The 27612-nt window shown below is 33.4% G+C and overlaps 2 protein-coding genes across 8 annotated transcripts in view; both read left to right on the top strand.

The window, feature by feature from the left end:
* LOC141539447 (olfactory receptor 6N1) overlaps positions 1-27612 on the top strand; it is a 248797-nt gene that overhangs the window by 207199 nt on the left and 13986 nt on the right. The gene's annotated exons all lie outside the window — the stretch shown is intronic.
* On the top strand, positions 186-9097 carry LOC141541386 (olfactory receptor 6N2). The gene is made up of 3 exons (XM_074265525.1): positions 186-257; positions 4269-4326; positions 6985-9097. Exon 3 carries the CDS (start codon positions 6999-7001, stop codon positions 7950-7952), a length of 954 nt encoding a protein of 317 aa, XP_074121626.1. The 5' UTR covers positions 186-257; positions 4269-4326; positions 6985-6998; the 3' UTR covers positions 7953-9097.

Raw genomic sequence — 27612 nt, 5'->3', positions numbered from 1 at the left:
TGCCTAATTTTCCTTCAATGGAAAAATAATAATAAAATAATCTACCTTCCAGAGTAGTTGTGAGGATCAAGTGACATATTTATTAAAATTTTATTTAAAAAAAACATTTAGGACAGTAAGTAGCATATAGTAGATTCTACAAAAATGCTTGATTCTTTCCTTCACTGCTTTTTTTGTATTATAGGTATGAAGTGTCCTTCCTCTACTGTGATAAGAAATCTATGCTTAAAAAAACAGTTAAAGTTCTACACGCAAAGGTAGGCTAATCACTTGGATATGGTTTAAAGTGGGTTCTTTTCCAAGTATTGTTTATTGATTGGATAGTTACCAAAGTCCTTTCCCAAATTAACATTATGAGTAATTCTTTGTGTTAACTTCTCCCTCTCACCTTTAACCTTCCTATCTCTCCTTTCAGGGTAACAAGATGTAAAAGGACACTTAAACCCTGCTTAATTGTCATTGGGTATACATTAAATTAACATGTACTAGGCTGTTCAAGGAGAGACAGGAAATGCGAAGAGCTTAAGACTGCATTCTTGCCTTTGAAGTTCTGAATTAACCAACAAAATTAAGTATTATTGCCAAATGAAAGCTTTAGGAGTTTAGAGGATAAGGAGATCTAAGTGGCCTGGAAAAGGAAAAGGAGGCTTTTCAGAGAAGATGGAGATTGAGGTATATGTAGAATTCAACAAAGTAGAGGATGAATAAAGGGACATTTCTGTCAGGGATAAGAATATTGAACTTATTCAATTATAATAGGAATACATTTGTATTCATTCCTCTATCCCAATAATAGGAAGTTAGATCAAATTCTGCCTCAGATCCTTGCTGGCTTTAAGATCTTGGATGAATCATTTAATTTCCCTTCAGACTTAATTGTCAAATGGTATATTAGTAGCATCTATCTCACAAGATATTATTAAGAGGATGGCTGAAATAATATAATGCTTTGCACATCTTACAGAGCACTACCTAAATATTAGTTGTTATTATTATTAATAACACAGCAAAGGCATAGCTAGGGGAATGTTCAATGCAGTTGGTAGACCAGTTTGGCTGTGTTGAAGGGTATGAGTAGAGTTAGAAGTGCATGACAACATAAGCAAAATTACGGAAGTTTTCTCTTTACTTCCCTTTATTCCATCCATATATCATAGCTGACTTGACAGTTCTATCAATTTCAAAATCTTATTTCTTCCCTCAAGCATTTGGAAAATTAGTCGGGCCAACAGCTCCAGGTCTCTGTTATACAGGTATATGGCAGAGACATTGATCTCTGAGGAGGAGACAAACACTTCAGGTGCTCACCTCCATTCTATTTGTAAACTACTGGTCTGAAGCATCAAATGTGTCCAAATCACTTTAATATTTTCCAGGTTTAATTTAGTTAGCTGGGGTCATCAAAGAGACATTAATATCAACATTTTGGATGTAAACTATTTTAACCACAATTCAGCTATGAGAGCAATAAAAAAAAAATTTCTTAGACAAATGAGTATTTTGGCAGATAAGCCAACATTACACTGAGATGATTGATTTCATGGTCTCTTGAGGAAGTTGTGAAATCAGGGGAAACAGCCCATGCTCTTCATTTAAAGCTAATAAGCAACATTTTTATAACACTTTAATGTTTATATAAGCACTAAATAAATATTCCATGTTACTCTCACAACAATCCTGGAAGGTAAATGTTATTTTCATTTTATAGTTGAAAGAGCAGAGGCAAACAGAGGTTGTGACTTGCTCAGGTTCATATAAATATTAAGCGTTTGATGCTGAATTTGAACTCAGTACTTCCTTACTCTAGGTGGGATATTCTAAACTTGTATGGTATAAAATTCCAATGTAGTACCTATATAGACAGCAAAATATGGCTTTAATCATGGAATGAGTTTGTTTTCCAAGGATTAACTGAGCAGGAAACAAAGAAAATTTCCATGTAAATTGATAATATTGATTTTAGGTGCTCCCTGATAAAGGATGATGATAACAACCACTGTAGATTATCAGACTTAGAAGGATTCTCAGAAGTTATGTGGTCTGATCTATTCTTGAACTAGAATTTTCCTCTAAAATTGGACTGGCAATCATCCATTCTTCTTGGAGAGTGGCAGTGGGTGAGAAAAAAGGCAGGTTGGCAAGTAAGAAGGAAGGAAAGAAAGAAGTAAGGCAGGCAGGAAGGCAAAAAGGCATGAAGGAAAGTAGGAAGGAAGGAAGGAAGGAAGGAAGGAAGGAAGGAAGGAAGGAAGGAAGGAAGGAAGGAAGGAAGGAAGGAAGGAAGGAAGAGAGGAAAGGAGGGAGGGGGAGAAAGGAGAGAGGGCAAAGAAAAGTGGAAAAAGCATTTAAGTATTATTAAGTAACAATAGATCGTTCCATGCATGATGGCAAAAATTTTACAAATATTATTTCATTTGATCCTCACCACCTTGGAAAATCAGTGCAATTATTATTTCCATTTTACAATTAAGAAAACCAAGGCAAACAAATTTATGAGACTTGGCTATGGTTACACAGCTAACCATATCTCAGACTAGATTTGAATTCAACTCTTCCTTTATCTGCACTAGATAGCTCCCTGTAAATCTGCCACCCAAGAGGCCTATTCCACTTTGGATGGCTCCAACTATTGTTGTTTCTTAAATTATATTTTAAATGGTAATTTATAGGTATTTTTAACATCTCATCTTTATTTTTAAATACACCTATCCTCCCTTCCCTGTACAATTAGCCATACATTGTAACAAATGATAAAAGTTGACCATCTGTGTGATATTTTGTATTCATAATCTATCACCTCTGTCAAAAAGGGAGGAAGTCACCTCATCTTGTCTCTTCTTCTGGGGCTAATCCTATTCATTACTTTTATACAGTGTTTATTTCCCTTTCTTATTGTAGTTACTTTGATTTTATTCATGTGAAAAGTCTTTTAATTTCATATAATTGAAACTATTTTACCTTTTGGGGCTATCTCTAGCCCTTGTTTGGTTAAAAATGTTCCTCTATGCATAGATGTAAAAAGGATTTGATTTGACTCTCATATAAATTGTTGCAATATGTTCTTTAATATTTGGTTGCATTTAAATTTTAAGTTTATAAGTACAAAGTTTTCCTATGACAGTACTAGCTGTGTGATCCTAAAAGGGTTACTTCACATTTCAGTAGACTGTAAGTAATGTACATTCATAATTGAAGGAAATACTAAATTCAATCAGAAGTGAAGGAAAATAAAGGTGTAAGTTTTTTTTTTCCTCCATCCAAGTTTATGGACTTTCTCTGTAGATTGATAACATTTTTTTTCACAATTAAGTTCTTCAGAACTGTCTTGGATTATTGTATTGCTGAAAAAAGCTAAATCATTCACAATTGATCATGATATAGTATTAGTGTTACTATATATAGCTTTCTGGTTCTGATTCACTTCACTTTGCCTCAGTTTATGTAAGACTTTTTAGGTTTTTCTAAAATTATCCTGCTCATTATTTCTTATAATAAAATAATATTACAGCCATATATTACGTGTTCAGACATCTCTCAATTGATGAACATCCTCCTCAATTTCCAATTCTTTGCTACCACAGAAAGAGCTACTATGAATATTTTTGTACAAATAAGTATTTACCTTTTTATTTGATATTTTTGGGACACAGATTTAATATTACCACTGAGTCAAAATTATGCACAGTTTTATTACCCTTTGGGCACAGTTTCAAATTGTACCCCAGAACAGTTGTATTAGCTTACAACTTTGCCAAAAGTGTATCGTGTTCCAATTTTCCAATTTTCCTACATCCTTTAAAACATTTGTCATTTCCTTTTTTTTTTTTTTTTTTTTGTCCTATTAGTTAGGGTGATGGGTAGAAGAAAGTATCTCAGAGTACTTTTAATTTGCATTTTTCTAATCAAAAGTGATTTGAAACATTTTTTTCATATGACTAGAGATGTTTTTAGTTTTTTTTTCTGAAAACTGCTATTCATATCCTTCAAACTATTTGTCAATTGAGAAATTACTTACTTATATTCTTATAAAACTGACTTAGTTCTTGAAATATTTAAGAAGGAGGCCTTTATCAGAGACACTTGTAAAATCCCCTCTTCCCTTGCTTTCTGTTTTCATTCTAATCTTGGTGGCATTAGTTTTTTTTTTTTTTTAATGTAAATCCTTTTAATTTTAATATATTAAAAAGTATTTTTTTTTTTTTTTTGCATCTTGTAACACTCTGTATCTCTTGTTTGGTACTAAATTCTTCTCTTATCCATATCTCTGACAGGCAAACTTTCTATGAACCCTTAATTCGACCAAAGTATCACCCTTCATATCTGAATCATGTATGTATTTTGACTTTATCTTGATATATACTGTAAAATTTTGTTCTATACTGAGTTTCTGCCATATTGTTTTCCCAGTTTTCCCAGCAGTTTTTTGTCCGACAATGAGTTCTTTTCCCAAAAGTTTGTGTCATTAGATTTATCAAATACTAAATAATCGTATTGTGTACTTAATTTATTCCACTGTTTCACTCTCTTATTTCTTAACCATAATCAGATTGTTTTCATGATTAATTTTTTGTAATACAGTCTGAGGTCTGTTATAACTAAATAACTTTTCTTTACATGTGTTGTTCCCATGATATTTTTGATCATTTGTTCTTCCAAATGAATTTTGTTATTGTTTTTAATAGCTAAATAATTTTTTGGTAGTTTGGCTGGTATGGCACTGAATAATTAAGCTAATTAGGTAGAATTTTAATTTTATCATATTGGTTCAGCCTAACCAAGAGAAATTCTTATTTTTAATTATTTAGATCTGATTGTACAAAAAGTGTTTTGTAATTGGGTTCATGAAGCTCCTGGATTTGTCTTGATAAGTAGATATGAGTGTTTTGCAATGTTTACAATTATTTTAAATGGCATTTCTTTCTATCCCTTGCTGATGGACTTTGTTGGCAATATATGCTAATGCTGATGATTTATTTTAATTGCAAACTTGCTAAAGTTGTTAACTAGGTTGAGTAACTTCTTAGTTGATTTTCTAGGATTGTTCAAGAGTATCATCAGGTCACTTGCAAAGAGTGATGGTTTTGTTTTCTCTTTAGCTATTCCAATTATTTTCAATTTCTTTTTTTTTCTCTTATTGCTGTAGTTTGCATTTTTACTACAATATTTAGGCATGGTCATGAAAATGATGTCCTTTCTTCATGCTTGATCTTATTAGAAAGGCTTCTAGCTTATCTCCATTACACACAACACTTAGTGATTTTTAGATAGATACTATTCATCAATTTTTAAAAAATACATTTAATTCTATGCTCTCTAAGGCTTTTTAATAAGAATGGATATTGCACTTTTTCTTCATCTATGGATAGAATCATTTGTTTTGATTTCTTTACTAATATGGTCAATTATACTGATAGTTTTCCTAATATTTAACCAGGAATACATTCCTGGTATAAATCCCACCTGGTGATAGTAGAATTAACTATTATTTAAAAGTTTGGTAGAATTCAGTTTCGAATCCATCAGACTATGAGACTTTTTTTCCTTTTTTTTCTTTTTTTAAGTTTCCATTTTGACTATTGTCTGCTTCCCTACCCACCAAAAAATTGATAAAAGAAAATGCAATTTTAAATGTAAAATCAAATGGTATGTTATGAAATGTAACTAGATAGATATTGAGTTAGTCTACTAGTTCATCTATGTTAGTGAAGCAATGTGGAAAGATATCAACTGAACTAGGTTCCGTATTGAACTGGAAAAGAGCAAATTGTGCAGCACTTTCAACAATCCAAGTTACCTAAGGGCACAAAAAGTCTGTCAATTTATATATCTATCTTCTTATATGCCTCATCTTAGCTAAGCTGTATGCCTCTACTTCTTCCTTCCTTCCTTCCTTCCTTTCTTTCTTTCTTTCTTTCTTTCTTTCTTTCTTTCTTTCTTTCTTTCTTTCTTTCTTTCTTTCTTCTTTCTTTCTTTCTTTCTTTCTTTCTTTCTTTCTTTCTTTCTTTCTTTCTTCCTTCCTTCCTTCCTTCCTTCCTTCCTTCCTTCCTTCCTTCCTTCTTCCTTTCTTTCTTTCTTTCTTTCTCTTTCTTTCTTTCTTTCTTTCTTCTTTCTTTCTTTCTTTCTTTCTTTCTTTCTTTCTTTCTTTCTTCTTTCTTTCTTTCTTTCTTTCTTTCTTTCTTTCTTTCTTTCTTTCTTTCTTTCTTTCTTTCTTTCTTTCTTTCTCTCTCTCTCTCCCCTCCTTTCTTTCTTTCTTTCTTTCTTTCTTTTTCTTTCTCTCTCTCTCTCCCCTCCTTTCTCCCCTCCTTTCTTTCTTTCTTTCTTTCTTTCTTTTCTTTCTTCTTTCTTTCTTTCTTCTTTCTTTCTTTCTTTCTTTCTTTCTTTCTTTCTTTCTTTCTTTCTTTCTTTCTTTCTTTCTTTCTTTCTTTCTTTCTTTCTTTCTTTCTCTCTTTCTTTCTCTCTTTCTTTCTCTCTCTTTCTTTCTTTCTTTCTCTTCTTTCTTTCTTTCTCTCTCTCTTTCTTTCTCTCTCTCTTTCTTTCTTTCTTTCTTTCTTTCTTTCTTTCTTTCTTTCTTTCTTTCTTTCTTTTCTTTCTTTCTTTCTTTCTTTCTTTCTTTCCTTCTTTCTTTCTTTCCTTCTTTCTTTCTTTCTTCCTCTCTCTCTCTCTTTCTTTCTTCCCTTTCCTTTTTATTTTCTATTCATTGGATTCAAGCTGCATGGAAAATTAGGGTAAACATGAAGCAAGAATGATATATATCTGTAATGTCAAAAAAAGAATTAATTAAACACAGAAGGAATTAATTTAAGGTGGGAACTTGGATTTTATTCCTTTAATAGAGATAAGATTACTAGGCTTATCAGGTGTGAACTGGAGAAAGCCAGAGAGCATTTTGGTAATAGAGTGAAGGAAAGTCACAGAAGACTTTCCAGAAAATGGTGTTTTCTTAGCACTGTCAACTCAAAATCTTCTCATTGATTCTTTTCATTACAGGAACCTAGCTCTTCATGGAACAATATAACCATACAACAGTGACTGAATTTGTTCTCCTTGGTTTCCCCAATGTAGATGACATCCAGATTTGGCTCTTTACTTTGTTGTTGGTTGCCTACCTCTTTACTATTTTTGGCAATTTGCTCATTTTCCTGGTCATTCGACTTGATTCTGCGCTTCACACCCCCATGTATCACTTTGTCAGTGTCCTTTCCTTTTTGGAGTTATGGTATACAGCCACTACAATCCCCAAGATGCTGGCCAACTTACTTAGTGAGACAAAGACCATTTCCTTTGCAGGTTGCCTCTTGCAGACCTACTTCTTCCATTCCCTTGGGGCCTCTGAGTGCTATCTCCTCACAGCCATGGCCTATGACAGATACTTGGCTATCTGCAGACCCCTTCACTACCCAGCAATCATGACTCCAGCACTCTGTGCCAAGATGGCTGCAAGTTGTTGGACTTGTGGCTTCCTATGTCCCATCTCTGAAGTTATCCTGGTCTCCAGGCTCCCATTCTGTGGCTACAATGAGATACAGCATATCTTCTGTGACTTTCCACCCCTGCTGAGCCTGGCTTGCAAGGACACATCCACCAATGTGGTGGTGGATTTTGCCATCAATAGCTTTATTATCATTATCACCTTCCTTTTTATCATGGCATCTTATGGACGAATCATTGGGGCTGTGCTGAAGATCAAGACAGCATCAGGGCGGAAAAAAGCTTTCTCTACCTGTGCTTCCCACCTCATAGTGGTTCTAATTTTTTTTGGTAGCATCATCTTTATGTATGTACGATTGAAAAAGAGCTATTCACTGACACTTGACCGGACCTTGGCTGTTGTCTACTCTGTGCTCACACCATTGGTCAACCCTATAATCTATAGCCTCCGCAACAAAGAGATCATGAAAGCCATTAAGAGAACTATCCTCCAGCAGGGAGGACCAGCCAGCCCTGCCCATCCTTAGTTTTTATTACTGATTTCATCTTGGCCTGGTCCAACTGATTGCTGACTTCATGCAGGTCTCACCTACCACTGGTCCCACCCATTAGTGACCATACCTAGGTTTCAGATTTCCAATATGTACCCCTGACTCCAGAATGGAGATCACCTGAGATCTTAAGGATCTGTAGTCACCCATATGAACTGGTCAAACTCCCTGAACTTTTGTCTATGTGGCTAAATTCTAGACAATGTTCATATTCATTAGAAAAGTACATTCTCTCATGAAACTGCTGAAATAGAAAATTGTGTGGCTAGAAATAAGAATTTCTGATCATGTGACCAACTATTGGAAAACTTAGATTTCTCTGCCCTGTACTCATACCAGTAGCACTCATAACTGACTATTCTCAGTTTCCACTCCTCTTTTCTTTGTCATTCCACACTACCCCTACTATGGAGGAAGATGTAAATTCAACTCTAAAGTTGTTTTTCTGACTTCTGTACCAGTACTGGTGACTAATTTCAATGGTCAAATAAAGGATGTGAGGAGATTATAGCACCCTTGACTCTTGCCCTGCATTTCTTCCTTCTGTTCCTTCTCTGTCTCCCTATTTCTGTCTCTGCTTGTCTGCCTGCCTGATTCTCTGTCTCTCTGTCTCTCTCCTTCTCTCTCCCTATCTCTGCATGTGTGTCTTTGTATTTTTCTCTCTCTCCCTCCCTTTCATCTTCTGTTTTCCCCCATCACATGGAGTATATAGCTCTGGCATTATCCATGTATTTGCATCACTGTGTTCTAACTTTTTTTGTCTTTTTCATTATCTTTATGTTTCAACTATATTTCTGATCATAACTCTTCTTTCTTTTTTATATTTTTGTCCTAAAACCTGATAGGGGAGCATCCCATGCCCCTATACATGTATAACCCCTTGAAACTGATGCATGAAAAGAAAAATTTCAAGGTGATTCTTGTCACAGCTTTGTTTTGAGCTTTCTTTGCGATTTATGGAAGGCTCATATTGAGTCACAGTTTTCTGTGGCTGAGCACAAAGTGCCTCTCTGCCTTTTTCTCAAGTATCACATGTGAAAAAGTTATTACTGTCTTCTTTCCAATCTACTTTGGGAAATTATTGAGTAAGAAATATAATGCAGTTTCATCTTTATAAACCTAAGAGGGATGCTTCCAAGGGAATCCCCATTATGACATGGTAACTCAGGGAAAAAATATATTATTATATAATATAAGTTATATTATATTATATTATTATTTCACATATGGTTGGGGAATATGTGCAGCTTAGACTCACACATAGACTTCTAGGAAAGAGTCAGAGCTTGAAGTAAAAGAGTCACAAATTACATCTCTCCAGACCAAAGCTGACTGCTAACATAAATAGCCAGAGTGGGACAAGGCAACTTAACTATTGCTCTAAATTTGTGGTCAACTAAAAAAAAAACATACTTGGATGGCAATTGTTTTTTGATATCTTCCAGGAGCTTTCAGTTTTTCCATCATTTAAAATATTCAATTTACTTAGAACATGGGGCTCTAAGAATATACTGCCTGTGCATCCTTGGGTAACTTTCTGAAACTACTATAGGCTTCACGGCCTTTCATCATCTGTATTTCCCCCATATCCATTTGACCCATTGCACTTGAATTTTACCTGTATTCCCCTCTCCTGCCTCTGAGTTAAGAGATCTTTGGAGCTGCAAGTGGAATTCATTAATGTCTCATCCAAATAGCCTGATCTCTTTTGTCCAGGGCCAGTGTTGGAAGAGATGCAAAAATTAGTTAAAACACAGTATCTACTCTCACATACCTTATAGTTTTGTGGGGAAAGACTACATGTGGTTACAAATGTATATTCATTCCCTTGTATTTAATGGACCCATTAAAGAATAACATTTAGCTGGTACTCTCAATGGTAATAGGGAAATTACAAAGAAGGGAGGATTTAGGATTTAAGTTCATGAGTTAAGCTTTAGATTTGTTGAATTTAAAATATCTATCATATATCCAGTTTGAGATATCCAATAGGCCGTGAGAGATGTAAGACTAGAAGTCAGTTGAGTGTTAAGAGTTGGATAAGTAGATTTTAAAATTATCAACATAGCAATGATAATTGGATTCATAGGCAAAGATGAGGTCATCAAGTGAAATAGTATAGAAAGAAAAAAAAAGACTCAAGAGAGAACTTATCGGAATAGTCATAGGAAGAGCATGAAAGTATAGTAAAGAAGCCTTAAAGAAAAGGGTCAGGAAGATAAAAGGAGAAGTGTAAAAGAGGAGTGAGATAAAAGAACATGCAAAAGAGAATATTAAGGAGAAGAAAGTGATTAACAGTGTCAAAGGATGAGGATAAGAAAAGTCATTAAGACAATACTCCCCAAACTAATCTATTTATTTAGTGCTATACCAATCAGACTCCCAAGAAACTATTTCAATGACCTAGAAAAAATAACAACAAAATTCATATGGAAGAATAAAAGGTCGAGAATTGCAAGGGAACTAATGAAAAAAAACTCAGAGGAAGGTGGTCTAAGTGTACCTGATCTAAAGCTATATTATATAGCAGCAGTCACCAAAACCATTTGGTATTGGCTAAGAAATAGACCAGTAGATCAGTGGAACAGATTAGATACAAAGGACAAAAAAGGGTACATCTATAGCAATCTAATCTTTGACAAACCCAAAGATACCAACATTAGGGACAAAAATTCAATATTCGGAAAAAACTGTTGGGAAAACTGGAAATTAGTATGGCAGAAATTAGATATGGATCCACACTTAACACCATATACCAAGATAAGATCAAAATGGATCCATGATTTAGGCATAAAGAGGGAGATAATAAATAGATTAGAGGAACAGAGGATAATCTACCTCTCAGACTTGTGGAGGAGGAAGGAATTTATGACCAGAGGAGAACTAGAGATCATTATTGATCACAAAATAGAAGATTTTGATTACATCAAACTAAAAAGTTTCTGTACAAATAATACTAATGCAAACAAGATTAGAAGGGAAGTAACAAATTGGGAAAATATTTTTAAAAACAAAGGTTCTGACAAAGGTCTCATTTCCAAAATATATAGAGAACTGACCATAATTTATAAGAAACCGAACCATTCTCCAATTGATAAATAGTCAAAGGATATGAACAGACAATTCTCAGAGGGAGAAATTGAAACTATATCCACTCACATGAAAGAGTGTTCCAAATCACTACTGATCAGAGAAATGCAAATTAAGACCACTCTGAGATACCACTACACACCTGTCAGATTGGCTAAGATGACAGGAACAAATAATGATAAATGTTGGAGGGGATGTGGGGAAATTGGGACACTAATACATTGCTGGTGGAGTTGCGAAAGAATCCAGCCATTCTGGAGAGCAATCTGGAATTATGCCCAAAAAGTTATCAAACTGTGCATACCCTTTGACCCAGCAACGCTACTACTGGGATTATATCCCAAAGAAATACTAAAGAGTGGAAAGAGTCATATATGTGCCAAAATGTTTGTGGCAGCTCTTTTTGTTGTGGCTAGAAACTGGAAGATGAATGGATGTCCATCAGTTGGAGAATGGTTGGGTAAATTGTGGTATATGAAGGTTATGGAATATTATTGCTCTGTAAGAAATGACCAGCAGGAGGAATACAGAGAGGCCTGGAGAGACTTAAATCAACTGATGCTGAGTGAAATGAGCAAAACCAGAAGATCACTGTACACTTCAACAACAATACTGTATGAAGATGTATTCTGATGGAAGTGGAAATCTTCAACATAAAGAAGATCCAACTCACTTCCAGTTGATCAATGATGGACAGAGGTAGCTACACCCAGAGAAGAAACACTGGGAAGTGAATGTAAATTGTTAGCACTAATATCTGTCTGCCCAGGTTGCATGTACCTTCTGATTCTAATGTTTATTGTGCAACAAGAAAATGGTATTCACACACATGTATTGTACCTAGACTATATTGTAACACATGTAAAATGTATGGGATTGCCTGTCATCGGGGGGAGGGAGGGGGGGTAATTTGGAAAAATGAATACAAAAATAAAAAAAAAGAAAAAAAAAAGAAAAGAAAAGTCATTAAAACTTTCAATAATAATTTTGAAGGGGAGTCAGATCAGGATTGAAGTCAGACTGAAGAGCTAAAAATAGCAAGAAGAAAGCAAGTGGAAATACCTATTGAAGAAGACTTTCTCAAAGAGTTTAGTCAGAAAAAAAATAAGATACATATGAGGCAATCAATGACAAGGGCTGATGTATCAAGTGGAATTTTTTTTGAAGACAGGGAGAGAAATAGGCATTCTTTTAGACAGCAAAGTAACATGCAATAGATAGGGAAAGGTTGAAGAAAAATGAAAAAGTAGGAATAATAGTGGGGAAATAGAGGGAAAAAGTGGGGAAGACAGAATAAGATAGGATCAACATATGTAGAGGGATTTGTTTTGGCAAGAAGAGTGGCCAGAGATATATATAGAGAGACAAAGAGACAAAAAGAGATAGAGAGATAGAAAAACAGGGGGAGGGAGAGAGAAAGGTACACACGCAAAGACAGAGAGAAACAGAGAGAGGGTGAAAATTAAGAGTGACATAAGACATTTGGATAATATTATTTGAGGAGAAGGGAGAAGAGGAAGCTCTTGGCTGATGGTTCAATTTTTTTCAGTGAAATCTGAAGCAAGGATCTTACATGAGAGGGTGGGGAGAAGGGAAACTATAAAGTTTGAAGAAGGATAAAAAGGTTTGGAAGAGAAGCTGTTGAAACTGGGACACTGAGTCATTTAGGAAGGTATAAAAGGGTTGCTTTGAGACAGTGAGGGCCCATTGAGATGACATAACATAAATTTGTAGTGGATCCAGTCAGCATAATGTTCTGATTTTCCCTAGCTCTATCTGGCAGTATGTAAGTAGAATTTAAGGCAGTGATGTTCTGTTTCAGACATGTTGAGTTTAAATGCTTATAGGACATCCAGTTAGATGTTCAAAAGGTAGTTGGTATGAGACAAGCTCAGGAGAGAGACAAGGAGTGACTATGTAGATCTGGGAATCATCTATGTAGAGATAAGAATCAAACCCATAGACTTTGATAAGATCACTAAATTAGGTAATACAAAGTAAGGGTTCTTAATCTAGGGTCTGTGAAGTGTTGGGTGGTTTTCTAGGCAAAAAATTATATCTGTATTTCAGTATAATTTACTTCCTTGCCAACCTATGTATTTTATTTGAAGTATTTTGTCAGTGAATCAGCAAGTGTCTATTAAGCACCTCCTATATGCCAGGTACTAAACTAACCACTGGAGATATAAAGAAAGGTAAAAGACATTCTCTGCTCTTAAAAGGCAATTTATGGGGGAGACAACTATATATATATATATATATATATATGTATGTGTGTGTGTGTGTGTGTGTGTGTGTATATATGTATATATATATATATATATGTATGTGTGTGTATATATATCTATATATATACATATATATATATATGGAAGATGTTTATATGTATAATAGATATATAAGTAAGATGTATAGATAATATATATAATACACACATATATATATATATACATATACACTTATGCTTATATATGTAGCACATATTTTATTTTTATTTAGGCTAAATTGGAGATAATTAACAGAGGGAAAGCATTCACATTAGGTGGGATTGGAAATGTTATTCTTAGGAAGGAAATCTTAGATTTCATCAGACCACCGAAAAGCTCATGACACTAATTCCTTGGGTAAGAGAAGAGGTTCCACAATCTTGGGGCACCATCCATGGTAAAGGTCTGGATTTTCACTTGAAGAAAAAGAAATCTAAGATTCTGATTTTCTATTTGGGTTTCTAGCCTAATACTATAATCTAAATGATAGGGAATCCCCTTGGAAAGAAGGAGAAATAGGGAGGGAATAAACATTTATATAGTATCTATTAGGTATTAGGCAGTGGTACTTTATACAAATATTATCCCCTTATAAATTGATCACAACTTTGGAAGGTATGTATTATTATATTAGTGCTATTGTTGCTGCTGTTTTGTCCTTTGTCCCATGACATCAGGAAAGTAATGCTATGAAATGCAAATGAATTTGATTTAAGTAAGAGAGAGCTGTGTAAGGTCATCTGCCACATTTTCCCCTCCAGAGTCATTTGGGTCCAGTGACAAGATACAGTCAAAAGAACTGGAGATGGCCCTGGATGAAATGGGAGACATTTGCCTTTTTAAGCTAAAGTCTTCAACAGGTCTCAGTTTGACTGATGTTGCATCCATTCCCTGATTAAAATCAGGCAGCAATTGAGGTAAAAAGGCTCCTCTGCCGTCTAATTAAAAAAAAATCTAAATAAATAAATCTGGGAAGGGAAGATCCTAATAGTTTCTGGTTAAAGAAGAAATGATTTTTATTTAGATTCAATCTGAGTAAATAAGGATCAAATGGGATTGGCCTAAGATCTAAGCAGTGGTACTTTATACAAATATTATCTCCCCATATATTTATCATTACAACAACTTTGGAAAATAAGTACTATTATTTCCATTTTGCAGTTAAGGAACCTGAGACAAATGAGATTATAAGAACTTAAAAAGCTAGAAAATACTGAGGGCAGATTCAAAATCAAGTCTTCTAAATTCCAGACCCACTGCTCTACCCATTGCACCAAATGCTGAACTTGGTTTTGCAAAGGATATAACTCCTCACAAACTAATGATACCCACATTCTTCTCCAGTAACTTACATGTCGTATATATCTTATATAGCATATTAAGGGCTTAGATTCTTTCTCAGAGGGATGAAATTGTGATGCCCTTCAAATAAGATTTAAGCTATTCAAATAACTACAGTAGAAATAGAAGGCAATATTGGAATTTTCTTCCTTGGTATCATGACTTAGTCCTTGCCTGCTCCTCCAGTTTCTAGGCCACATACTTAGTGTTCTTCTTTACAAGAAGCTGACACTATATCACCTTCTCTAGAAGACTAGATCCTGGAAATCTCCAGGAATTTGACATTGACCAAAAAAAAATCTCTTCTCATTTTTCTAGAAGCCTGGGTTATGTGAGCCTATCCTTATTTGAGTCATGTAATTGAAAGATCCCACCATTGTTGCTTCTGGCTAATTCTCTAGATTTTCATGGGTAAAACACATGCAAATAACATACTTTTGACCCAGTACAACTAAGACTGATATTAGGCACTTTTTGGGAGAAATTTATATGAATATATTTCTCCAAAATACAAATTAAGACAACTCTGAGATACCACTACACACCTATCAGATTGGCTAAGATGACAGGAAAAAATAATGATAAATGTTGGAGGGGATGGGGGAAAACTGGGACACTGATGCATTGTTGGTGGAGTTGTGAACGAATCCAACCATTCTGGAGAGCAATCTGGAATTATGCCCCAAAAGTTATCAAACTGTGCATACCCTTTGAACCATCAGTGTTACTATTGGGCTTATATCCCAAGCAAATACTAAAGAAGGGAAAGGGACCTGTATGTGTCAAAATGTTTGTGGCAGCCCTTTTTGTAGTAGCTAGAAACTGGAAAATGAATGGATGCCCATCAATTGGAGAAAGGTTGGGTAAATTATGATATACGAATGTTATAGAATATTATAGTTCTGTAAGAAATGACTAGCAGGATGAATACAGAGAGGCTTGGAGAGACTTACATTAACTGATGCTGAGTGAAATGAGCAGAGCCAGGAGATCATTATACACTTCAACTGCAGTACTGTATGAGGATATATTCTGATGGAAGTGGATATCTTCAACAAAGAGAAGATCTAATACAGTTCCAATTGATCAATAATGGACAGAATCAGCTATATCCAGAGAAAGAACACTGGGAAATGAGTGTAAACTGTTTGCATTTTTGTGTTTTGTTATTTTTACCTTCTGAATCCAATTCTCCCTGTGCAACAAGAGAACTGTTCGGTTCTATACATATATATTGTATTTAAGATATACTATAACATATTTAACATGTATAAGACTACCTGCCATCTAGGGGAGGGAATGGAGGGAAGGAGGGGAAAATTCGGAACAGAAGTGAGTGCAAGGGATAATGATGTAAAAAAAATTACCCTTGCATATGTACTGTAAAAAAAGTTATACTTATAAAATTAATTAAAAATAAAAAAAACATTTAGATCATTCCCCTCTGGAAAAAAAAAAGAATATATTTCTTTAGCTGTTCTCCAGAATTCTACAAATTAACATTTCTCTTGAAACCTCCAAAAAAGCAAAAAAGAGTAGAAGTGGCCCCTATTCATCAGACTGAATAGATTAAAATAGATCCACTATGGAAGCTACAATTAAATCATCCCCAGGAGACTGAAATTCTATTGTTAATCTTCAGTGAAATATGATTGATTGGCAAGTACTGAGAACCAGAAGATATTCTCAGTCATATCAATGAAATATCAGTGGGATAGTCCACAGATTCAATAAAGGAATATTCACTTCCCTTAACAAATCAAGTTGATTAGTTTCCCTCTGCATGTATTATAGTCTCCTGGGGATGATTTAATTGTAGCTTCCATAGCGGATCTTTTTGACTTTAAGGGCTCTCTGTAGATAAGGTGGATTCTAGGGAGGATTCATCCTCTTGACTTCTAACAACCCTGTCTTTCCCTCCTCCCCCACAATACTCCAGTGATTTTCCAGTAATGATCTCAAAAACTTTGGGTTATAAAGGGACTTCTGGAGTTGAGATATGAAGAGTGCTGAATAAGAAAGATAGTTATCTATCCTCTGGTATCTGGACTTCTACTTCATGGTCTCTCAAAGCAGCCCACTACTGAAGTCCGGGGTAAGTAGTTCGCTAGTCAGTCAATCACTTGCACTCTATTTTTATCAAGTCCTTATCAGTCCTCCATTTTTGATCTGTATCCTATTGGCATTATCAGGAAACTATAGAAAGAGAAAAAGCCCAATATTCTAATGCAGCAACAGATTATAAGCTAGTGGTCCAGTTCCAGAGGAATAGTATCTCAAAAGATTATAGTTGTGTTTGACAAATGATAGATAATAGTGTAGATTGGAGCAAAAGACTCTGGATTTAGCATCAAGAGATGTATTTAAATCTTAACTAAGTTGGAGATGTGACCATGTGTAACCTCAGTTTCTTCATCTGTAAATGGGAATAACATTTGGTGGTTAGACAGAAATTATTTTAAAAATCATAAAGAGCTATATAACTGTGAGCTATTATTATATGGAAAGTACAATGACATAGAGGTTAGGAGCCCTGGATTCTGTCCCTGGTTCTAGAACTTCCTGAACTTTACCTAGTTACTTCCTGTTTCTGTAGTTCCAGTTTCCTCATCTGACAAATTAAAGGATTGGATTAGAGATGGTCTCTAAGGTTCCTCCCAGTCCTATAAGTCTATGAATCCATGACTAAATACTTATGAGATCTGTAGTAATAAAAGCTTAATAAATGTTTGTTGACATAAAATGCAATAAATACAAGAAGTCTTATAGTAGAAGAGTATGAAACAGAGTTCAAAACATGCAAAAGAAAAGAGGAAATATGATGGTTCCTTGGTTGAGATTAATAAACCATTGTTGTTCCCTTATGCCTGACTCTTTGTGACTCCTTTGAGTTTTCTTGGCAAAGATCCTGGAGCAGTTTGCCATTTTCTTCTCCAGCTCATTTCACTGATGAGAACACTGAGGGAAATAGGGTTAAGTGATTTGCCCAGGGTAACATAGCTAGCAAGTATCTGAGACCAGTTTTAAATTCAGATGTAAGGGAAAATTTCTTGACAATTGGAGGTGTTAAAAATGTAGACTGGGTTGCATCAGAAGGTAATAGGTTGGTCCCTTATTACTAGACATCGAGTGGGGATGATATAATTTTTTATCATGGATACCAAAGAGGAAATTCTTATCTAGGAAAAGATTGTACTGTATTACCCTTGAGTCTGAGATGCTATGATTCTGGAATTCAAGAATATCACTGTGTGTTAATTGGGACCCATGGAAAGTTTTTGAAGAGAATAATGATTACAAATATATATTAGGAAGGATGTAGAGGTAGCTGGTGCACAATGAATTGGAAAAAGAAGAAATTAGAAATAGTAAGATTGGTTGGAATTCTTTTTTTCAATAGAATCAAAGAAGCTTTGAGGATATTTCATCCAATACACAATCAAATAAGAATACTTTCTGCAACATCCCAATGAGTAGTCATGTACCCTTTACTTAAAGAAGTTTAAAGAAAGGGAACCCAATACTTTTTAAGACTGCATTCTAGGATTTCAGGCTTTGCAGAGATCCCAAGGGTTATTTAGTCCAAACTATATCTGGAAAAGAATTTGCTCTTCAATATTTGTGACAAGAGGTCACTTGGATACCATTTGAGAGGGATCCCACCACCTCCCAAAACAACATAATCATTTTTAATATCCATAATTATTAAGAAGTTTTGTCTCCCTAAATTAAGGCATTAAAACTTGAAATTTGGTTCCTCGTGACTTTTTTTCAGTATATTGTGCCTTTTGGAATCTGCAGAATTCTAATTCCCTTCACATGTCAGACCTTCAAATATTTGAAGATAATTATCATATTCTCCCTCCCCTGTATTTTCTTCAGACTAAACATCCCTAGTTTCTTTAATCAATTCTCATAGGCACGGATCTAAGAGGTTTATAATTCTTGTTATTCTATAGCTACTTAGAGGAATTACCCACTGAGGTCTGAGATAAGCATTGGGCTGGCCAGTTATTTACTTTTCTTTCTTGTCCTTCCTAATTACTATTTTCTGAATTGTCTTCAGCTTCTCAATGTCTTCCCTAAACTGTGAAACCAAAAAATGATACACAATGCTGTGAATTTGGTCTGACTAAAGCTGAATGCATCTCCTTTTTTGATGGGAAGCCATGCTTTTTAACACAGCTCCAGAAAAAATTAACATTTTTCAGTGTAATTTCACTATCAATTTATGATTTTGTAACACCTTAAAGCTTCAACACAATTTTCTTAAGCATATTTCACTATGCCTTCCTCACTATATGGTTATGAAGTTATTTGAACCTATTAATGAAACTTTGGATCAATCCCTATTCAATATCATCTTATTATTCACAGCCTGATGCCCTACCTAGTCTTTCTAGAAGTTAGGCTCAATCATCTGCTGAGTTAGCCTTGCCATTGAGATTTGATTGTTAGGAACTTTTCCTTACACTCAAACTAAATCTATCTTTCTGCAAATTTGCTCTATTTATAGTAATTTTTCTAGTTGGGGGCCAAACAACAACAAAAAACAAACAAACAAACAAAAAACTTCCCCTTTTACTTTACAGTCTTCAGGTATTTAAAGACTATTCTCATTTTCTCTCTCAAGTCTCTTTTTCAAGTTTCCCAGTTAAAACACTGAGCCTGGAGTAAGTCTGGAAAGTCAAATTGACTTTCAAATCAAACATTAGTTGTATGATTGGCTGAGCAAGTCACTTAACCACTGACTATCTATTTCCTCAACCTCAAAATGGGAACAGTAATGCCACCTACTTCCTAAGTTTATGAAGATAAAATAATATTTGTAAAGCACAACACAGGTACCATGTAAATACTACCTGTTATATTATTATTATTAATTATTCTATCCTCATAGGAAATGGACTCAAAGTTCTTCAGAATAGCTTTATATTTTTATATGTTTTTTTCTTCTAAACTTTTAAATCTTTGGTTTTCAGAATTTCAATTTTGATATTTAATTTGGGTTTAAAATTTTAACTTAATTTTTTTAGTTGCATGTCCAATTCCATTGATCTGTCCTATTTTTATTTTGTTTATGAAGGTTTTTAGAGATAAATATTCATCTCAGATAAACCTAATCTAAATTTGTCATGTTTTCTTTCACTTTTAAAAATATTTTATTTTGCTAAACATTTCATTTACATTTAAAATATTTCTAATGATCACTATTAAAATATTGAGTTCCAAAATCTCTCCTTCCATTTATTCTTTCCCTTCCTTGAAAATTTTGCTATCTATTTTACATGTAAAGTCATGCAGAAATGTTTCTATATATTAACCACATTGAAAAAGAAAACACAGGTAAATAATAAGAAAAAAGTTTAAAAATACGATACTTCAATCTTTATTCAAAGTTTATCAGCAATTATCCTTTATGCCCAAATCATGTATCCATTTTGTTGATCTTATTTTGGTATGGAGTGTGAAATGCAGGTCTATGCCAAGTTACTGTCAGATTGTTTTTCAATTTTCCCAGCAATTTTTGTCATATACTGAATTCTTATTCCAGAAGCTGAAGTTTGGGAGTTTATCAAATACTAGATTATTCTAAGCATGGGATATTGTGTTGTGGTTATCTAACTTATACCATTGATTCACCACTTTATTCCTTAGCAAGTATTTTGGTACTGGTTTTTGTTTTGATGACTGCTATTTTTTAAATATAATTTTAGGTCTGGTACTGCTAATCTACCACTTGTATTTTTTTTCACTAAACCCCTTGGTATTCTTGACCTTTTGAAATTTCAAGGGAATTAATGGAAAAAAAGGCAAATGATGGTGGCCTAGATGTACTAAATCTAAAACTATATCATAAAGCAACGGTCATCAAAAGCATTTGTTAATAGCTAAGAAACAGAATAGCTGATCACTGGAATAGGTTAGATTCATAGGACAAAATAGTCAATAACTTTAATAATCTATTGTTTGACAAACCCAAAGACCTCAGCTTTTGGGATAAGGATTCACTATTTAACAAAAGCTGTTGGGAAAATTGGAAACTAGTATGGCAGAAATGAGGCACTGGCCCATACCTGTAAAGGGTTGAAACTCTGAGTTGATGCACTGAGGTCAGACAACAGAGCACTTAAGACTAATTACCGATTGGATAATACTCTATTAGCATATGCTTGGAAAATGGCCCTTCCCACTATTTTATGCTGGTTCAAACTTTTGATGTATACCAAGAATTATGGGAAGGATTAGGGGGTTGAGTAAGATAAGACAAAGTCATCTTGGGTGGTAGAAAAAAAAGAAAGGAGAGGTTGTGCTTATCCTGCGTTGATCTAATTCACTTCTACCCATAAGACCAAGAATAAAGCCCAAGGACTTTTGCTTATCCTGATTCTGGCTGATTCTAAGGTATCCAGGGTGCTAACTCAGTCTTCATACACACCTAACACCATATACCAAGATAAGGTTGAAATGGGTTTGTGATTTAGACATAAAGAATGGATATTATAAACAAATTAGTAGAACATAGGATAGTTTACCTCTCAGATCTGTGGAGAGGAAATAATTTGTGACCAAAGAAGAACTAGAGATCATTATTAATTGCAAAATAGATAAATTTGATTATATTAAGTAAAAAAGGTTTTGTACACACAAAACTAATGCAAACAAGATTAGAAGAGAACCAATAAAGTGGGGAAACACTTTTTACATTCAAAGGTTCTGATAAAGGCCTCTTTTCTAAAATATATAATTAACTCAAATTTATAAGAATTTAAGCCTTTCTCCAACTGATAAATGGTGAAAGGATATGAACAAACAATTTTCAGTTGAAGAAATTGAAACTATTTCTAGTCATATGAAAAGGTGTTCTAAATAACTATTGATCAGAGAAATGCAAATTAAGACAACTCTGAGATAACACTACACACCTGTCATGTTGGCTAAGATGACAAGAAAAGAGAAAGATGAATGTTGGAGGGGATGTGGGAAAACTAGGACACTGATACATTATTGGTGGAACTGTGAACGAATTCAACCATTCTGGAGAGCAATTTGGAGCTATACTCAAAAAGTTATCAAACTGTACATACCCTTTGACCCAGCAGTATTTCTACTGGGTTTTTGTTACAAAGATATTTTAAAAGAGGGAAAGGGACCCACATGTGCATGGCAGTCCTTTTTGTAGTGACTGGAAATTGGGAATTAAAGGGATGCCCATCACTTGGAGAAGGGCTGAATAAACTATGGTATATGAATGTTAGGGAATATTATTGTTCTGTAAGAAATTACCAATAGGATGATTTCAGTCAGATCTGGAAAGACTTACATGAACTGATGCTAAGTGAAATGAACAGAACCAGGAAATCATTATACACAGTAATAGCAAGACTATACGATGATCAGTTCTCTCTTCAACAATGAGATGATTTAAACCAATTCCAATTGTTCAGTGATGAAGAAAGCTATATATACCCAGAGAGAGGACTATGGGAACTGAGTGTGGATCATAACATGAAATTTTCATGCTTTATGTTGACATTTCCTTCTAACTTTTTCCTAGATCTGATTTTTCATGTGCAGCAAGATAACTGTATTATTATATATATATATATATATATATATATATATATATATATATATATATATATATATATATATATATATATATATATATATATACATATACTAGATTTAACATATGCTTTAACATATATAACTAGATAACATGTATTTGACTACCTGCCATCTAGGGGAGGGGGTGGGGGGAAGGAGGGAAAATTGGAACAGAAAGTTTTGCAAGGGTCAATGCTGAAAAATTAACCATGCATATGTTTTGTAAATAAAAAGCTTTAATAAAAATAAATCAATAAAAACTTAAAAAATATATATTCTTGACCTTTTGTTCTTCCAGATGAATTATTGTATTTTTTCTAATTTTATAAAAAAAATTTTGGCAATTTTGTATGGCATTGAACAAGATCAATTTAGGCAGCACTAGTTTATCCTCCTCATGAGCAACTGATATATTTGCAGTTCTTTGGATTTGATTTTATTTGTGTGAGATGTGTTTTGCTATAGTGTTTATATAGTTCCTAGATCTGTCTTGGCAGGTAGATACCCACATACTTTATTTTGTCCACATTTATTTTAAATGGAATTTCCTTTGTATCTCTTGCTGGTGAGTTTTGTCAGTAATATATAGAAATGATGATGATTTTTTAGATTTGTTTGCATCATGCAACTTTGATAAATATGCTAATTGTTTCCAGTAGGGTTTTTGATAATTTCTGTAGGATTCTCTAAATATATCAGCATATAATCTGCATATCATCTGCAAAAGTGATATTTCATCATTGGCAATTCTAATTCCTTTAATTTCTTTTACTTATTTCCAAAGCCAACATTTCTAATACAATGCTGAATATTAGTGGTGAGAATGGGCATCCTTGTTTCACCCCTGAACTTATTGGGTATACATCCAGCATCTTTCCCTTACAAATAATGCTTGATTTTGGTTTTAGATAGATACTGATTATTCTTTTAAAGAAAGTCCCCTTGATCCTTTTGTTCTCTAGTGTTTTTTAAAAAGAATGGAGTCTGTATTTTGTCAAAAGCTTTTTCTGCATCTATTGAGCTTATGATATGATTCCTGTTGGTTTTGTTATTGATATGTTCGATTATGGTAATAGTTTTCCTGATATTGAACCAGCCTTACATTCCTGGTATACATCCCTCTTGATCATAGTGTATTATCCTGCTGATAAGTTGCTAAAATCTCCTTGTTAATATTTCATTTTAAAATTTTGCAGGGAGATTGGTCTGTCATATTTTTTCTCTGTTTTGGCCCTTCTTGCTTTAGATAAAAATACCACATTTGTATCATAGAAAAATTTTGACAGGACTCCTTTGCCTTTTTTTTTTCAAATAGTTTGCATAGTATTGGAATTAATTGTTTTAAATGTTTGGTAGAATTTATTTGTAAATGAATTTTGGAGATTTTTTTTATTAGAGAGTTCATTAATGGTTTGGTCAATTTCTTTTTTCTAAAATGGGACTATTTTGGTAATTTATATCTTTATAAATATTTTTCCATCTTGGTTAGATTATCACAGTTGGGCAAAATCATCCTAATTATAGTTTTAATTTCTTTTTTCCTTGGTTGTAAGTTCAGCCTTTTAATTTTTAATGGTAGTATTTTTTCCTTGCTTTTTCTAATCCAATTAACCAAAGATTTATCCATTTTGTTATTTTTTCATAGAACCAACTCATAATTTTATTAATTACTTCAATAGTTTTCTTAGTTTCTTAAAAAAATAAAGCTTTTATTATTTACATATATATATATATATATATATATATTTATCAGGACATATGTATGGATACTTTTTCAACATTAATCCTGAAAAACTTTGTGTTCTAATTTTCTCCTTTTCTCTCACCCTGACTCCTAGTAGTCCAATATATGTTAAACATGGTTGATATGTATGTTAAATCCAATATATGCATGCATATTTATATAATTATCTTACTGCACAAGAAAAACCAAATCAGACAGGAAAAAATGAGAAAGAAAATAAAATGCAATCAAATACCAGTAAAAAGAGTGAAAATGCTATGTTGTGAAGGACACTCAGTTCCCACAGTCCTCTCACTGTGGGATGGCTTTCTTGATCACAAGATCATCAGAACTGGTCTGAATCATCTCATTATTGAAGAGAGCCACATCCATCTGAATTGATCATGTAAAATGATCTCCTGGCTCTGTTCATTTCACTTAGCATAAGTTCATGTAAGTCTCTCCAAGCTTCTCTGAAGTCATATTGCTGATCATTTCTTACAGAACAATAATATTCCGTAATACTCATAGAACATAACTTATTCAGCCATTCTCCAACTTACAGGCATCCACCTAGTTTCCAGTTTCTTGCCAGTACAAAAAGGGCTGCCACAAACATTTTTGCATATGTGGGTCCCTTTCCTTCCTATAAGATCTCTTTGAGATATAAGTCCAGTAGTAACACTGCTGGATCAAAGGATATGCACAGTTTGATAATGCTTTGAGCATGGATCCAAATTGCCTTTCAGAATGGTTGGATCCATTGACAATTCCATCAATAATATATGTGTCCCAATATTCCAACATCCCCATCAACATCAATCATTATGAAATGTTTCAATTTCTTCATCTGAAAATTGTCTGTTCATTTTCTTTGACCATTTATCAATGGCTTGATTTCTTATAAATCTGAGTCAAATCTCTATGTAATTTAAAAATGGGGCCTTTCTCAGAACCTTTAAATGTAATTTTTTTTCCAGTGTACAGCTTCCCTTCTAATCTTGTCTGTGTTAGTTTTGTGTGTACAAAAACTTTTAACTTAATATAATCAAAATTATCTATTTTGTGATCAATAATGCTCTATAATTCTTTGGTCACAAATTCCTTCCTCCTCTACAGATCTGAGAGGTAAACTATTCTATATTCTTCTGATTTGTTTATAATATCACTCTTTATGTCTAGAACATGAACACATTTTGAACTCATCTTGGTATATGGTGTTAGGTGTGGGTCAAAGCCTAGTTTCTGCCATATGAGTTTCCAATTTCCCCAGCAGTTTTTGCCAAGTAGTAAGTTTTTATCCCAAAACCTTGGGTCTTAGGGTTTGTAAAATACTAGATTACTATACTCATTGATCATTTTGTCCTGTGAGTCTAACCTGTTCCACTAATCAAATACTTTATTTCCTAACCAGTACCAAATGATTTTGATGACTGATGCTTTATAATATAGTTTTAGATCTGGAACAGCTAAGCCACCTTCATTCACATTTTTTTTCATGAATTCTCTTGAAATTCTTGATCTTTTGTTCTTCCAGATGAACTTTGTTATCATTATTTTTTTAGATTTGTAAAATAATTTCTTGGGAGTTTGATTGATATTAAATAAGTAAATTAATTTAGGTAGTATTTTCATTTTTTATATGTTTATATTTGTTTGACTACCCAATAGCATTTGATATTTTCCCAATTGTTTAGATCTGACTTCATTTGTGTAGAAAGTGTTTTGTAGTTGTGTTCATAGATTTCTTGTCTTTACTTTGACAGGTAGACTCCCAAATATTTTATATTAACTACAATTACTTAAAATGTAATTTCTCTATGTATCTCTTGCTGCTGAACTTTGTTGGTAATATATAAAAATACTGATGATTTCTGTGCATTTGTTTTGTAACCTGAAACTTTTCAAAAGTTGGATTGTTTCTAGTAGTTTTTTAGCTGATTCTTTAGAGTTCTCTAAGTATACCATCATATCATTTGAAAAGAGTGATAATTTGGTTTCCTCGTGACCTACTCTAATTTCTTTAATCTCTTTTTTTCTTTTCTTATTGACAAAGCTAGCATTTCTAATACTAATGGCAACCTTGTTACACCTCTGATTTTACTGGGAATGGGTCTAGTTTTTCCCCTTTATATATGATGCTTGCTGATAATTTTAAATAGATGCTACTGATCACTTTAAGGAAAAGTCAATTTATTCCTATAATCTCTAGTGTCTTCAATAGGAATGGGTGTTGTATTTTGCCAAATATTTTTTTTCTACATCTATTGAGATAATCTTATGGTTTTTGTTAGTGTGGTTATTGATAAACTCAATTAAGTTAATAGTTTTCCTAATATTGAACCAGCCCTGCATTTCTGGTACAAATCCTACTTGGTCGTAGTGTATTATCCTGGGAATGACATTCTGTAATTTCTTTGCTAATATTTTATTTAATATTTTTGCTTCAATATTAGAGAAATTAGTCTATAATTTTCTTTCTCTTTTCATCCTATCTAGTTTAGGTATCAGGAGCATGACTGTAATAAAAGCAATTTGGTAGGAGTTCTTCTTTATTGTTTTCTTATAGTTTGCATAGTATGGGAATTAATTGTTCTTTAAATGTTTGATAGAATTCACATGTGAATCCATCTGGCCCTAGAGATTTTTTCTTAGGAAGTTGATTAATAGCTTGTTCTATTTCTTTTTCTAAAATGCGACTTTTAAAATAGTTTATTTCCTCTTATGTTAATCTGGGCAATCTATATTTTTGTAGGTATTCCTCCATTTCACTTAGATTATAAAATTAATTGACATAAAGTTGGGCAAAATAACTCCTAATTATTGTTCTAATTTTCTCTTCATTGGTGGAAAGTTCTTCCTTTTCATTATTGAGACTAACCATTTGATTTTCCTCTTTCCTTTTTCTAATCAAATTAACTAAGGTTTATCTATATATTTTTTTGTTTTTCATAAAACCAATTATTAGTTTTATTTATTAATTCAATAGTTTTCTTACTCTCAATTTTATTAATCTCTTCTTTTATTTTTAGAATTTCAAATTTGATATATCATTGGGGATATTTAATTTCTTCTTTTTCTAGCTTTTTTAGTTGCAAGCCCAATTCATTGATCCCCTTTTTTTCTATTTTAAGCAAGCAAGCATCTAGAAATATAAAAATTTCCCTTATTACCAGTTAGGCTGCATCTAACAAATTTTGGTATGTTGCCTCATTATTGTCATTCTCTTGGATGAAATTACTGATTGTGTCTATGATTTGCAGATTCACCCATTCATTCTTTAGGATTAGATTACTTAGTTTTCAATTAATTTTTGGTCTATTTTCCCCTAGCCTTTTATTGAATATATTTTTTTTGCATTGTGATCTGAATGCATTTACTATTTCTGCCTTTCTGCATTTGATTTTGAGGACTTTATGCTCTAATATATAGTCAATTTTTGTAGAGGTTCTATGACCCACTGAGAAAAAGTGTACTCCTTTTTGTAGTCATTCAATTTTCTCCAAAGATCTATCATACCTAGCAGTTATAAATCTATTTATCTCCTTAACTTCTTTCTTATATATTTTATGTTTCAATTGATCTAGTTCTGAGAGAGTAAGAT

This window comes from Sminthopsis crassicaudata, chromosome 4, assembly GCF_048593235.1.
Source record: "Sminthopsis crassicaudata isolate SCR6 chromosome 4, ASM4859323v1, whole genome shotgun sequence".
NCBI classification, from domain to species: domain Eukaryota; kingdom Metazoa; phylum Chordata; class Mammalia; order Dasyuromorphia; family Dasyuridae; genus Sminthopsis; species Sminthopsis crassicaudata.
This window is presented reverse-complemented; position numbering and strand designations above follow the sequence as displayed.